General features: G+C 42.6%; 1 protein-coding gene across 1 annotated transcript in view; it reads right to left on the bottom strand.

Moving 5' to 3' along the window:
• The window catches only part of CCND2 (cyclin D2), a 58,332-nt gene extending 42,543 nt beyond the window's left edge, over positions 1-15,789 (bottom strand). Inside the window, exons 1-3 of the mRNA XM_032772607.2 lie at positions 14,736-15,789; positions 13,084-13,299; positions 10,055-10,214 (exon numbers count right to left, since the gene is read on the bottom strand). Of these exons, the coding sequence (XP_032628498.1) occupies positions 10,055-10,214; positions 13,084-13,299; positions 14,736-14,930 (571 nt within the window). The 5' untranslated portion in view covers positions 14,931-15,789. The remainder of the gene's footprint in view (positions 1-10,054; positions 10,215-13,083; positions 13,300-14,735) is intronic.
• Positions 15,790-16,385: the final 596 nt, after the last annotated feature.

The following is a 16,385-nucleotide window of genomic DNA, read 5'->3' as shown; positions in this document are numbered from 1 at the left end:
GGGCTGAGCAGGTCCGGCAGCCGGGATCCCGGCTGGCAGGAGCCAGAGAATGGAACCCCTGAGCGGCAGTGGGCTGAGCCACTCAGCTCATAGCCGGTCTGGGGTCCCGGCCACCAGCCCCACTCAGCCCACTGCTGGTCTGGGGTTCTGGCTGCCAGACCCTTCCCAGCTGGCATCCCGGCCGCAGGTCCCACTCAGCCCACTGCCGGCCTAGGTGAACAGAACCCCAGACCAGCAGCAGGCTGAGTGGGTTGGCGGCGTAAGATCAACATTTTAATTTAATTTTAAATGAAGCTGCTTAAACATTTTGAGAACCTTGTTTATTTTACAATACAACACTAGTTTGTTATATTATATATAGACTTGTAGAGAGAGACCTTCTAAAAACCATTAAAATGTATGACCGGCACGCAAAACCTTAAATTAGAGTGAATAAATGAAGACTCAGCACACACTTCTGAAAAGTTCCCGATCCCTGATCAAGTCCACTGAGTACATTGGAGATGCTCCTGATTTATTCCAGTGAAAATGAGAGAAGAATCAAGCCCAAACAGGCTTTGAAAGAGGATATTAAAACACGATAAAGAACACGGGACAAATTCTGATATTAAGCATTTCAGTGCAAATCCAGCGTAACTCCACTGAAGTCAGTGGGGTTAGCCTAGATTTACACTGGTGTAATCTAGAATAAGAATCTAGCCGTAATTTTTAAATTACCAAATTATGTCATTACTACCTATACAAATAGCAGGCAGCTGATGTCTATAATGTAGTGTATCCCTCCTTTCCTCCTTTTTGAGGAAGTCACAGTGCTATAAACAAAGAAATCAAATCCTCTCCCTGAAAATCAAGTCAAATACCATTAGACATCTGACTTATACCCAGAGAAGCAGAGATTCAGAATTAAGAATGAAACTCTGTCCTTCGCTCGCCCTCCCTGCAGTGCCAATAGTAGGTATTGCAGGAGCCCTCCAACCATGGGATATCACACATACTGTGCCCTATGTTTAGGCACAATGGGCTAAGTGAAGGGTGGAATCCCAGTCTTCACTCTGAACTTCCTTGCCTCCTAGGGGTTTACATCAGGCCCGTCACGTTATTTGAATGTAATTTTTCTCATGGTTTATTTTATATCTATGAGTTATGTACTCCCAGCAACTTTCCTCCTAGGAAGCTGAATAAAGAGCCACAGTGCCCCTGCCAGCTAGCACTGCTGTAGGTCTGCTTCCACGTGTGGTCACATGAGAACATTTCTATGCCCAATAACCTTGTTAGTTCCCTTAATGTCATTCATAATGCAAATGAGACAGCTCGCAAATGGCCAGAGGCCCAGAGCGACTAAAGCTCAGCATCCAGAAAGTCTTCCACTGCTTCTAGCTCTACGCTAACTTCCCTCCATAACAAGCACCATAAACTTGGCTATCAAAGCTACACATGCCCAGTCTTTGTTGTACAGCAGGCAGCGATTTGTATCACTGGCTTCTATTTTTAGCATATTAATTAACTACTGCAACTGGTAAGGCAAGTGTCTCCAACTGGAGAGTGTGGCGCCATTGTCTGAAGTCATCACCTCATCTCGCGCTATTGAAAATCATGGCAGTGACCTTCCTGCTGATATGAATTTAACCTGACATGCCCACAAAGGAATGGGGGGCGGTGCACCAATTTTGTGCACATGGTTCTCCACATCACCCGGGACTCTATTAGTGTGGAAAGAGCTCATTCAAAGAAAAGAAGCCACATTGTGCTGGGCCACCTAGAGGGTTGAATAGAAAAGGCTGAGGAAAGGAGCAGACAGCAGAATAAAGGCTGTAATTAACATATTTCCATATTCAAGCAAAGCAATAACTATGTGAAAAGTTTGTCAAGGTGCAACCAAAACATAAATATTAAGCACCATATCTGCAGGGACGCAAGACCGCCCTCCAAGCCCTTCACATTCCGTCAAGAGATTTAAAACAAGCTTTTTGTTCAACGTTATTTTCAACTACACCCCTTCCTCCTCCTCCAGCAAATGATATTGAGCCAAATCCTGACATCCTTTACTCAGTTTTTACCCAGGCAAAACGCCCATTGGGGTCAAGTCAATAGTACTTCCTTGGGGGAAAAAAAGTAAAATAAAAGGAGTAAGGACGTCAACATTTGGCCTGAAGAATATACAGGAATGTTTTATTTGCTTAGTCGAGATGCTGACAATAGCCATATAGTGGGAATCCTATGAAAGCTCTCCCTGTGTGATACCCACGTCAATGCTATGAGCCAAATTCTTCTGTCAGCTGTAGGTGTGGCTCTCATGGAACCTAGTGGGAATCTAGCACATGCATCAAAGGGAAGAATTTGGCCCTAAATCTTCATAATGATTTACGTGATTGCAAAGCAAAGTACAAAAGAGGTTTAATGACAGCAAGGGCAGTATTTTGAAGTGCTATAATATGTCTGAATAGCAAAAAAGTACACCTCTACCTCGATATAACGCTGTCCTTGGGAGCCAAAAAATCTTACCGCGTTATAGGTGAAACTGTGTTATATTGAACTTGCTTTGATCCACAGGAGTGCGCAGTGTGCACCCTCCCTCCCCCGGAGCTCTGCTTTACGGCGTTATATCTGAATTTGTGTTATATCGGGTGGCGTTATATCAAGGTAGCGGTGTATAAAGAAAAGAAGCAGATTATGAGAAACCACAAATGGTTTCACTTTCTATTGCCACCCAGGCAAAACCCACATGGAGTCCTATTCTATCTATCATCAATGTATATAGCATCTTATTCCACAAGTCCTTTAAAAACTATGAGTCTGATCCTGCAAGATGCTATTGACTTTTGTGGGAACTATCAGAGTACAGCACCTTGCAGAATCAGGAATGCAGAGCTATTCTGCTGACTCAACTGGCATCCAGGCCCACTGGACCTCATTACCTACCTAGGAAAATGAAAGGTTGAAAGTGTTTCTGAAGCAACAGGGAAGTAGGGGCTGGAACAGAGAGATCCTGCAAGTCTGAACAATACCTAGTATATACGTGCACGTTGTGTCAGGAGCAACGTGGGAACCCTACCTACTTACAATTACCGTTTGTGAGTGTTCTGGTTTCAGCTTTTTAATAAGGTAGAGTTCATTTCTAGGATATAGTAAAGAATTTTTTCTCAGTGTTACAAATGAAGAGTCTGCAGTTCCTGTCTTGATGTAGGTAGAATTCCCACTGAAGTTACTGAAAGTTTTACCTACAACAGGACTACAGAATCAGGTCAGCAATCTATACACTTTGAAAATTGTATTTACTCTCCAAAACATAAATGGGCTAAATGAATCCATTGTGAAACTCCGCCCAGCCAATACTGTAACGCCAGAGACATACATGGCCAAATATTTTAAAAAGGAATTTTGGAGGAAACGAGAGGAGTCTAAATAGTACGTTTAATGGTTCTAGGTTCTGATCCAACTTCAGTTGAACAGTATGTATATTGCTTTATTTATTATGCATACATGTTGTGAACTCTACTGTGTTCGTCAGTACGTTTCTTGCTTTCTTGTTGCTACTAGACATAGCAGTTATTTTTTCCATGTTAACTGCTTTGTTTTTAAACGGCAAAACCAGCCCATTTTTTAGCATTTTTTAGAAATAACATACTAGAACCAGGTACAGCCAAACAAAAGGCTATTAAGCAAACATGACACGGATTTAAGTGCTTCAATACTATGTGTCGACAGGATGGACAGAGACCAAATTCTATTTGCCTTGAAGAGTCCCAGTGACTTCCGTCACTGATCACATGAATAAGACAAATCAGATATGACCCTATATTGGCTCTGATCAGCACTCCCCAAGGAAAGTCTCACAGAATATTCAAGCACCCTGAATACTAATGTTTGGAGTGAGTAGCACCGCCTTTCATAGAACATAAATGGGGAAAAGTATGTTTAACACAATCCAAGTAACCATGTATTATATGGCAGCTTAATAGAACGTGCTGCTTAGGAGACCACGGGCTCTGTTTTGTGGATAGTTATTCTCCTTATTAATGTGAGAAGAATGGCAGATGTGTTGTGATCGGTGCAGTCTCAATGACAGCTGAACACTGATCGATCCAGGTGATACAGATGATTAATATTATTTATTGTGTTATGGTAGCAGTAAGGAAGCCCAATCAAGGATTGAGACCCACCTTCTGTTAGACCCCGTACAAATGAAAAATCTAACAGTCAGATCCATAATTGGTGAAAGCCAGAGCAGACTCACTGAAGTCAATAGAATTATGCCAGTTTACGCCAGTGGAAGGTCTGGTACAAAGGGATTGCAGCAGAAGGATCCAGTCCTTCACTTCCCCCCAGGCATCTTCCCAGTAACAAGTCCAGCAACTCAGGTTTGGGGCTGCAGGGAGTGGATTTGCCCCTAAATGCCACACTATGCCTCTGTATTAATTGTATTGACCAAGATATGAAAATATTATTGTATACTCTTAATCAATTGCAACACTGTTAGTGCTGGCTACAGTTGGAAGGAGTGGGAAAGGATTCCATATGTGGTGATATTCTATCTGCTGCTTCTTATCTGATTCTTCAGATGTAGTTATACCATATTTGGAGCCTGATCCTGTGCCTCAGTGAAGCCAGTGGCAAAACATTATTGCAGCAGGATTGAGCCTTCGTTTTGCTGTGAAGCCTGACATATTGCTCAATATGCCACCTTCGCCTGAATTATCAAAAACCCTTCTTTTGTGTCCCAACAGTGCTGTATGGCTATGCCTCTTTCCAGCCCCATTATACCAGAAATAATCATGTAACCATGGCCAATTCACCCTGTATGCTTTTTTCAAAAGATTAATACCTGCAGCAAAGCATTTATTGTATCATTGTTTTTTCCACTGATTTTAGAAAATCCAGGCTGCTGTTGAGAGTTACTGCATAGCACCATGTATTCCCGTTTGGAGGGACAGTGTTGAGCACAATGGCCCTCAAAACAGGCAGAAAGAGGGAAGGATGGGTGAAGACTGAACATAGCAGGGGTGCCCAGGTCATGTCCTGAGGCACAGATGTGGCCCTCTGAGCTTTAAACTACTCTCTCACAAAAGAACCACCAAGCCAAGTTCTCTTCATTGAGATCTGGGGTTCATGACTCAGCGCTCAGCATGTCCAAAGCCTGGTCTGGCCGCCTCCACTTTCATCCAAATATTTGTTTACCTGGAGGTCTTGGAGTAAATGTTATGTCCTGCCTCTGATAGGCGAACATAACGTAAGGTGGGAGCCAGCAATCTGGACTCTGACAGACCTGAAAGAAGGGGGAACAAATGGAGATTTCAAGTCAACGAAATGCTGACTGTTCCTCTGTCCAGCCGCAGTCTGAGATGTCCAGCACATAGCTCTAAAACTAATGCATCTACTTATTTCTCAAGGAGTCATTCTGTGGCTTGGAGTGCGGTATCCCCAAGCAGGCAGGGCAATGCAAGTGAAAGAACAATTCCAAACTGAACTAGGGAGCCCGCAAAGGTGAAAGGATAAGCAATGATCTGCTTCCCCTCTGTGGAGGGAGCGTCTGGACACAGCAATCTGGCACCTATAAAAATGTAAAGGACCACTGAAGAAGGAAAGTATAGACATGACAGGAAGTGATAAAGGGACAGAAAAGCATTTAAGCAGAGGCAGTGTCAGGGTAAGGATGAACTCTGTGTTCAGGAGGTGGTGATAGGCAGATTTAAAGACAAGAAAGACTTGGAAGGGAAATGAAAGTTTGGGGTCAGGGATGACCCTGAAATTTCTGATCTCAATTTTCAGGCTAAGGTCTAGGTTATAGAGGGTGTGACCTGAGTCAGAGAGGAGGAACAAAGGGAGCGTTTTACGCTCAAGATGAGCTCCGGTTTTTCAAATCATTCAGTAGCAGGATGTTAAGGGGCAGCTAGCAGCAAACAGAGGGATGTGTTCTTATGTCTGCTGCACTCATGTAAATCAGGAATAATGCCACAGACTTCATGGAGACACTCTGGATTTACATCCATGCAACTGATTTCAGAAACTGGCCCCAGAGGCAAGACAGACAAATAGATGGGAGTCAAGAAAATGAAGGACTGAGTCAAGGGGAAATACAGAAATGGGTGTCATCTATAATATTACTATTTAACCCTAGGAGGGAAAAGTTGATAGCAAAGGGGGCAGAGTTCCTCTCCATAAGAACGGCTATACTGGGTCAGGTCAGCTGTCCATCGATCTAGCCCAGTATCCTGTCTTCTGAGAGTGGCCAATGCCAGATGCTTTTCGGAGAAGGCACAGAACAGGGCAATTATCAAGTGATCCATCCCTTGTCGCCCAATCCCAGCATCCGGCAGTCTGAGGCTTAGGGACACCCTGAGCATGGGGTTGCATCACTGACCACCATGTCTAAGTGATTCCCCTAATCACTTATCACAATCCAACACTCTACTGATGTCCACCCAGCACTCCCATCCAAAACTAGCAATGGTTTCTTGCTGTGACTCCAATCCCTTTGCTGACACAAAGGATTATGGGACTGTGACCAGGACAAGAGATCACAGCTCGTTTGGTGGTCATGGGTGGAGAAAATTTGAAAACCTCTGATATAAAGGTTCCACCAGAAATGAAAAAGGAGTAGTTAGAGAGCTAGGATTCAAATTAGAGGAAGAAAGTGCAAGAGACACCAGTTTCTTACATGAGACACTCAAGAGAAGAAAGTGATTGATAGTAAAGAAAACTGCACTGGGGTCAAACAGGAAGTGAAAAGATCCACGGTCAATGACAAGCTCATTAACCACTCACAGAGGGTCAATTTTGGTAATGGGAAAAAGTCAAAAGCCAGGCAAAAAGTGGCTAGGGAAGTTGTACAGGGAGAAATGGTCATAGCTTGGAGGAGGCCACCGTGCTCAGACAGGGCAAATGGCGATATAAAAGAGCAGATTTTACCTGAACTGAGTAAGATGTTTTGTGTGAGAAAGGGAAAAGAAATCAAGTGACGATGGAGTGGTTAATGATAGCCATGAAGGAAAGGGCAAGAAAAGGTGACAACGACTGGAGTTGGAAGGAAGTCCAACAAGAAGGGGTTTTTCTTCACAGACAAGAACAATAATGCCTTTGAGGAGAGAAGTTGAGAAGGGGAATTATAACAAAAATGTGGCATTTACTGTAAAACAAATAATAAATTATACAGCAATGCCAGATTGCTAGTAAATCAAGGGGGAATGAGGTCCCCAATCTTGAAACTGCAGTGAGGTTATATACACCTTTTTGATTCCTGAAAAGCGAATGTAATCATTTCCTCAAAACAAATTGTGGCGAACGGGGTGGGAAGAAAAGAAGATATTCCATTGTCCACAGCCAGCCCCATCAGTGAAAATCCACGGACTCTTAGATTATATACAATACACAGGGCTTTCCATATCTTCTGATGGACAAGGAGCTCTGATCTGCTGTCTCTTCAGGCTCAAGCCAAAGGAACTGAATTCATGAACAGAATCCATGTACAAAAGAGCACAGGTAGTGTGGGAGGAGATACAAGATGGAGGAAGGTGCATACTGGTCACTGGCTGAGTAAAGGATAGAGTTATATATATTGATAGTTGCTTGGGGGGAAAAGGAGTCAACAGACAGAGAAATTATTGAGAGAGAATGGAGAGGTACCCAGGCTTTGGGACACTGGTTTACAAACTACAGTTGATGGCCCTCTAAAGATCTGCAGTATGAATAATTTTGAGAAATAGGGAATTGGAGACTGAAGCCTGGAAGGGGAGGTGGGTCATTTCTCTGTCACAAAGTGGCCTGATGAATGAAAAAGCTGGAGAAACTCTGCTTTAGTGGATGAGTCCACCAAAGCAAAGGCAGGAACAGGCTGGTTTGAGAAGAACAAAATCTGAAGTGCCAAAGGATTGATCTCTAACAGCAAGATCAAAGCTAGAGCGAGGGTGTTGTAACTTCTGGATGAATGGGTAGGAGAGCCTGTGAAACACCAAGAAATTCCAGGAGAAAAAAGAAATCAGGGACGTTAGGATTAACCCCCTAATGCTTACACTAGAAGAGGTGAAGCCAGTATATACAGACAACTGATAAATCCTGAAGGAAAGGGTTCATTAGGCCAAAACTGGCTGATAAATTACCAGGAGTGATCCTGCAGTCATAAACCAATACTCCCATTGAATTCAATGGAGTCTTGCCCAAAAAAAGGGTCTGATGGCCGTGGAATAAGGTCAGAAAGGTGTTTAAAAAAAAAATGGGATGGGCAGTTGTTAGTTGAGACTTAGGTCTCGTGAACACTTAAAATTGAAGCTGACATAGCTACAGTGCTCAGGGGTGTGAAAAATGCCAACCGGACCCCGGTTTAGATGCACTGGTATCGATGGAAGAATGCTTCCATCAACTGAGCTACTGTTGCTTGGGGATATGGCATTCCAACAGCAATGGAAAAACCCTTCTGTCAGTGTAGGCTGCACCCACAGTAGGGGGATATACTGGCATAACTGCTATATAGCAAGGCTGCTATAGTCCCCACAATGTAGACACAGCACAAGGAAAGCTGAAGTCTAGATTTGACAATGTCAGCCATGGGTCTGTCACATATGAGTAGACACATGTGTGTGTGCGCGTATGCGTGTTAGATGCGTACGTGTTAATCTCAATGGTTAAAAAGTTAATCAAATTTAAAGCATATATATAGTCCATAAAATTAGTATTTAAAGATTAAAAGGAGTAAAAATCTGTCTGGGCAGTGGCCCAGCTTTGAACAGGGGGTTGGACTAGATGACCTCCTGAGGTCCCTTCCAACCCTGATATTCTATGATTAAAATCTGTACAAGTAGGAAAACTAGCCTACTGTGTAAAAGACAGTTATCAACTCTCAAATACCATTAAATAATAGTAACTATTTATATTATGGTAGCATCTGAGCCCCCCAGTCTAGACTCTACTCTGCTACATGCTGCACAAGTTCATAGGTAGAAATAGTCCCTGTTCCAAAAAGTGCCATACATTTCTGCCTGTAACATGATTGATTGTCAGTGAACTGTAATTCTGCCACCTCCTCAGAGGACTAATGATTAAAATTATTGTAAACAGCTGTACCTGAATCAACAACAGCATGATGCAGAATTTTATAGGGATGCTGTTAAGTAGTTTAAGGCTCAATGTCTAGGTTTTATTTTTTAAAGAAGGATTTTTACATAAATTAAAACGCATTGAAAAAATAAATATATAAATAAATAAATAAATAAATGTACAGACTAAATTAGATTTATTTATTTAAACACTTCCACGGTGTGTGTTAAACCCAAACACAGAAGAAGCAGAAAATATGACTGTCCATAAACACAAAGTGAAAATGACTGCTGAGTTTCTTGGTTAACTTTGGAGTAAAGTAAAAAAAGTGTTTGTTTTTTTTTAAAAAGTGTCACAGACACAAAGCAAACTTGATGTTGTTTCCATTCCTTCTCCTTCCATAATCTAGTGGTATCACAAATAAGACATATGTTTACATATAATATTTTATCTTGGCAGTGTCATTGTAACATACATATTTGGCAATTTAAAACAAAAAATGCTCTCTTCAACTCATCTTTTTCCTTATGATACTAAAGAATGAAGTGCCTATAATAATATATGAAAACATTCAGACAACACGAGACTTCATAAAGAATCTGTCAACATTCCATCGCAGCTTCTGATATTTTTGGATGTACCATATCTGTCCTCAGAAACCACCTTTATGACCCATTAAAAAATGAACAGATAAAGCAGAAAAATCAAAGGTTCTGATCCAGCACCTACTGAAGTTAATGGCAAAATTTCCATTGACTTCAATGAGAGAAGGCTACAATCAGGCAGGCCACAATGATTTAACTCATTATTGCTGTTCTTCAGTGCAAGAATTCTGCATTAGCAAACATATGATTGATCTCAAAGCCTTATCCTGCAGCCCTTATGTGAATAGTCCCACCGGCTTCACTGGGCCTTCTCATGTAAGCCAGGGATGTAGGATAGGGCCCTTTGTATCATCACAGGCTGCAATCTATCTTTCTAAGACCACTAAAAGCAGGAAGCAGTGACCCGAAACACCTTGTCTTACCTGTGGCACAAAGGGCAATAAATGTCTGTGCATGCTTCCGGATCAAAAGCAACTTGTCTGTAGGTAGAGGCAGTTTTCTTAGAATGTGTTCAATGAAATCATGTGGAGTCACTGCTGCAAGATTCCACTTCAATTTTCCCAGCACCACCAGCTCCCACTCCTGAAGGAAGAAAACAAAAAGAAAAATCATAGGCAAAACTGACGAAAAAGAACAAAAAGCTTACTTATTTTACTGATTGTAATTATATCACTGCTAAATTGGTTTTGTTTAAACCTTTTTTCAATACGCCTCTGAAGCTTTGAAGTTGTTGACTTTGCTTTTCCTTCATTTTTTTTAAACACTGGAAATGTCAAGCTACACTGAAAATAATGAGGCCTGGCAGCTCCTGCCAAGATTTTACTTTTTTTGTATCCAGTGTTGAATGCCCACCCAGAAAGTTTAGCCTGCAATTAGATATTGCCAAGGTCACAGTGGTCCTTCCCTAGTAACTTATTTTAAATGGCTAGAGTGCTTAATTTATAGCCATTTAAAGCCCAGTGGATAACTATGCACACAAATAAGTAAGACATATATATTCTTTTTCCACTGGGAAAGTTAGCCTCACAGCATTTCTCTACAATTGTTTTAGAGATGTCCTTTGCTTCAAACTGTATTTCACATATGCCACAGCAAGTTTTGCTGAAGGGAAATCCATATGACACATCCAAGAAGAAGACTGTAAGACATCTGACAATATACCACATAGGACCCAATCCTGCATTCTTTGCACGCACAAAACTCCCTGAGAAATCACAAGAAGTTTTTGGGTGCACAAGGAATGACAGTTCAGGCCCTTAAAGTGTGGTTATACTTCAAAAAGCAGTTATACATAAAAATGGCACCTTCTCATGAAACAGATCTGCTCTTTGGATGCCGTCAGAGCCATGTTTCTTTCCTTTAGTCTCTAAAATGAGTTTTTCATACATTTTACTTCTATTAGTCCTACAGAGCCATTGTAGATCAGAGAGAGGGAGCTGGATTCCACTCCGCTTCATGCATCATCAGAATTATTAACTACATTCCATTTATAGACTCTTTAATCTCAAGGATGCATGAGCCTGCAGAAAGCCAGCAGCATTCCCAGAGCCCAGGTTGAGTTTGCAGGGCTGGCAACTGGGAAAAAACATCTTTTTTACTTGTGAACTTAGTAGATCTGAACTAGCATCTGTGAGGGACAATAAACATGGAAACCCACAACGGCATTTGTAGTCACTTTTCAGAGTAGAACCCTACTTTAATAGATAACAGCTGTACCAGAAATATTGCTATTGGGATAATATAGAACCCTTCAAAAGCTGGAAATCATCTACTAAAATGTTTCCATAAGGGTGACCTGAAACCAGGCCTGCATATTTTCTCAAGAAAAATCATAAAATATTTTAATAAAATGACAGTTACATTCATTACGGACTGATCTTTCTAACACTACCAGACACAAGCCCCAATTCAGGAAAGTATCTTTATTCAGCAAAGCACTTAAGCATGTGGGTTTAACTTTAAGCATATGCTTAACTCCCCCGGAAATAAAAAAAGTTAAGCATGTGCTTAAGCACTTTCTTGAATTGAGGCCACAGTGTTCATTGTCATAGGTAGTACCACTGACAGAACTATTAACAGTGTATTAAGCACAGCAGCATTTTGGGGGCAAGGCCCTTCCTTTTAGATTGATTTTGCAACCTTTCCACAAATGGAAGTCACTGGCTTCAATGGGTGTTTCACATAAGAAGTACTTTGTATGAATTCAGGGCCAGATTCTACAAATTAGGATCTGTGAGAACAGAATTATTGGATTGAAATCTGCACTCTTATAAACTAATAATACTTAGCACTTACATAATACTTTATATCTTAAAAGTGCTTTGCAAATATTATTTCATCAGAAATCATTTAAATAAAAGAAACTTTTTTCAGCTCTCTCACCTTAAGATCTAATCCTGAACTCCTCACTGAGGAGACCCTTATTTACAATTACGCTTAACAGAGCTGAATTTTGATAAATTTCACCCTTATTGAGTTAACACTGGGAACTACATTTACAAAAAAGGCACAAATGGTACCCATGATTTTCTAAGTTATAAATTTAACACTTCTACCAGCAATTTGTTAATTTCAAGTATGAAGCACTCCATCCAACTCTCACTAGAGTCAATGGTAATACTCCCATTGACTTCAACAAGAGCAGGATTCAACCATAAATGAAAGAAATTTAGAAACAAGACTTACAGCATCAATAGTGAAAAAAGTTTGAAAGCAAATTTTCCAAAGGGTGATAAAAATCCTCCATGAATATTTATTTTATTTGGCACATAACCTAAATAACACCGAGTGACATAACATGGGTTTTTTAAAAAGTCCCTCATATTGCAGACAGCTCCTTTAAAACTGAAAGCAGAAAAGAAACTACAAACAGAAGAAATTCTGGCAATGGTTCAAAAATGAGGTCATTTCCAATTGTGCATGTCTGACACTGGATGGCAGTGCAGCACCAGAGTACCAGAAAGAAAGCACCTTTACAAAGAACCCATCTCAGAAAGTTTCTTGCCCATTTAAACACATGTACATATATGTATGTGCATGCTATCAAAAAGAGACCTTCTGCTAACTATGTATAAATCCCTTCAAAAACAAAAACAGTAACCAAAACCTTCAGATTATCTCTGAGGGCATTTGCTAACCCTTGTGTTAAATAAATAAATAGGAAAAGGACAAGAATATTAAATATTAGGCAATTATTTACAGTACATTCAAAATGAATGGGGAGATCTCCCCCTCAAACAATCATGCTATTTTCATACAGGAAACTTATCTTGATCACTTTCTATCAGTGCATGAAAATCTTTTAACACTTTCAAATATTGTTTAAAAAAATATAAATGGGCAGGGAAATGTATCATTTGTTAGGCTCTGGAAGGAGGGGGGAGGTTGTCAGCACAAGAACTGATGGTGGAGGGGGAGAGGGGCACACTGGAGGTAGTGTGGGGCTGCTTACCAGCAGCTCTTGGGGTTTGATGGAATTGTCCGTATATATGCAAAGTTTCTCTGCAGTGAGGGGGATTGTCTCTTTCAGCTTGGAGGCCAAGAACATGCAAACTGCCCCCAGCAGCTGCAGATGGCACTTTCTGGTGGGCACCACAGCTAAAAATCTGTCCAAGTAATTCATGGCTAGGGGGAAAACCTCTTCTTCACACTTCTGCTCTTCACAGACCTGCAGGCAAGGAGTGGGGGTGGGGAGGAAAGCGAGAGAGACAAGAAAATGAGCGATCACATGAAATTTACTAATGGTTCTAAATGATTTTTGTTTGTTTTTGTTTTTTTGCGGGGAGCTAGATTGGGGGGAGGGAGCGATCTCTGGAGCGGCTGGGAAGGCTGTCAATCGGCTTTCACATTCCTTTGGTTCATTCAGTAAGAAATGAATTAAGTCACAGTGTGGGAGCCGAAAGCTCATCGAGCAGCAGCAGCCGCCGCCTCAGACTTTGCGACCCAATTTTTTCTTCTTCTTTTTTTTTTTTTGGCTCTTTTTGGATTTCGTCATATTTTCAAAAAATAAATAAAAATATCTACACCGCCCCGTGGGCCCCTGTTTTTGGAGCGATGGCATCCCCAGGCACCCCCCTATCATTCCCGACAATTGTAAAAATTTCCCAGGGGGGTGTTCCCCCAGCCCTGGGCCCGCGATTCGGCAAGGGGGGGAGGTGGGGTGGGAAGAGCCTGGATCCTCAGCGGGAGAAAATGGTTTCAAAAAATAATCAAAAATCCAACCCAGGGAGGAAAGGGGCAAATTTCACATGAAAACCAAGAGGAGGGTCTGGGCTTCCCAGCCTGGGGGGGATGGGCGGGGAGAAGTCCCCCCAAAGCGAGATCTTAAGGTGAAATGATGGGGGCCAGCGCAAGGCTGCAAAGCCTGGAGGGCTCTGGGCCCACAGCCGCCCTTGCAAGGGAAGTATTGGGGAGAGGGAAGGATTCCCCGGCTCACCGGGCTCCCCAGCAGCTTCCCCTCAAGCTGGGGGCCAGCCGTGGTGAGAAGGGGGTGCATTTCAGATCCCTTCTTTTTGGGGTGGGGATGGCTCAGCGCTTCTAAGCAGACTTGCATGCAAAGCAACATGGCGAAAAATGGCACGTCCTAAGCACTGCATACGTGGGCACAGAAATACTTGTTGGGCAAAAATCGGGGGGGGTCGGTCACCCCTTGTTTTTTGCACGGCCTCTGGGGCAGCTCCTCTCGCCATAAAAGCCTCCCTCGAGCAGATCCAGTACCCTGGGGGAAGAGGAGGGTTTTCTTGTCCTTGTTTTGCAAATGACTTTTGCAACTTTCCTTCGCCCCCATTTTGCACCCCTCTTTGCAAAGCAGCAGCCCCGGAAGGGCAGTTTTCTTCACAGGTTCGCACTCAAACGACCGAGACACAATCATTTCACATCCCCTTCTGCCTCCCCACCACCCCGACAAGAAAAGCACTGAATGAATTAGCAAAAACTATGATCTGGGGGGAAACGCTGCAAGAAAAGAAGGGACAAAACAAACTCAGGAAAGCTTGCAGCCACCACCCCTGTGCAAAGGAACCCCCTAAAATCCCGAACTAGGGGCAAAGAAGGGAGACAGACCGAGAGGCGGGGGGGAGCTCAGCCTCTCAATTTCATACAAACCTCCAACATCCAGGTCGCCACCATCCTCCTCATAAAGGGCTGGATGTCCTTCTGGACGCATTTGAAATAGGAACATTGGGGCAGATACCTCTCTTCTATGGTTAATAAATTGTGCAAAACGCGGTCATCATAAAGCAAGTTCGGGTCGGGCAGAGCTCTCCGCATGGGATCCACCTCGCAGCACAGCAGCTCCATGTTTCCAAAGAGATCTCCCTCTTTCTCGGATGGAAAAGTTTTTTGGGGGGAGGAGGAGGGGAAGGAGGGGGCAAAGGAGGAGGGGTGAGTGGGTGGGAGGCAGACTGCAGGGCTTTCCAGCTCCCTCCTGCTTCCTTGAAAGTTCTCTCTCCTCTCTCTCGCTCTCTTGATTTCTAGCCTAAAGTTGAAGCAAAAGTGACGCAACTCACTAGGGCAGGCAGTTCTCTCGCTTGTTATTATGGAGAACAGCAGCTGGTCAGATGTAACATCAAACGCGTTGTTTTCCCCCTCTATAAGCTAACAAGGAACCAGGAGGCCCTTGTATAGGGCACACACAAAATGACAGCTTCTCTTTTTCTTCATTACAGCGACCAAACAAAATCGTTCCAGACTTTCTGCTGCACCGGGCAATCTGGATCCATGTACCTTTTTTTTTTTCTTTTAGTTTTTTAATTGCTTATTGCAAGAACAGAACCCAGTGGCTCACCGAATATGAGCCTAGTTTTGTGTGTGTTAACCATGATATTTCCTTGCTCACTGAAGATCCTCCTGCTTCTTCCAGATTAAACAGAAGCTTTCGGATACCCCTTTCTCCCCACACACACTCTGTCCCTCTCTTCTGCCGCCTCCTCTCCCCCCGCCGCCCCCAATGCCCCTGACCTGCAACCAGGAGGAAAACTTTTGCTTGCCAGCAAAAGACTAAAGGCAAAACAGAGACGGTACAAAAGAAAATTCCAAGGCTGTTTGCTTCCTGATGCTTGTATATTTTGCAGTATTTTCACGCTGCTGTTTGGGGAGCTCTAGCAGTGGCCACAATGCAACTTCCTCGAATATGTCGATGCATTTCTGACTAACAGCCAGAACTGTGTTAGCACTGCATGGTCACACTGATATAGCTTTCTAGGAAATATAATGGGGGTGGGGGAGCAGGAGGGAGGATTTGTCCCGCACTTGCTCTGTGACTTTCATCCTTCAGCACTGCATTTTTTCCTGCATCAGTTATTCTTAATGCTCCCCTTTATATTGTATATTTTTTTAAAAAATGCACTTGGCAATAAATGTAATTTTCATCATGCTTGATTTGTTATGAGGATCATTCATGCTCTTGCTTTTTTTGCATCTATTATTGGAACCATGGAGTTTAACTTTTATTCTGGGTGTTTTGTAACCTTTTACAGCACACCTCAGTTCATTGCCACTCCTCTGTGCCTCCCAGCCTATGCAAGGCAGCATTTTGTGAAGTGTGTCAAGTTTGTTAAGTCTCTGTTGCAGCCTTGCTGGAACCAGAGAAGGGGAACTGGATGCTCCTAAAGATGGGTTTGCATGAAAAGTACGGTGGCAAGGCAGAAAATAAACAGGGGTGTGTGGCTAGCATACCTCCTAATCACCCCTTCCGTCCTGCCAGTAAAATGAAGGTGAAGTGGAGGGAAAGAAAATATCACTTTAAAAGTGTGA

This window comes from Chelonoidis abingdonii, chromosome 1, assembly GCF_003597395.2.
Source record: "Chelonoidis abingdonii isolate Lonesome George chromosome 1, CheloAbing_2.0, whole genome shotgun sequence".
Classification (NCBI taxonomy): Eukaryota; Metazoa; Chordata; order Testudines; family Testudinidae; genus Chelonoidis; species Chelonoidis abingdonii.
Note: the sequence above shows the minus strand (reverse complement) of the source record. Positions and strands in the feature narration are given on the sequence as shown.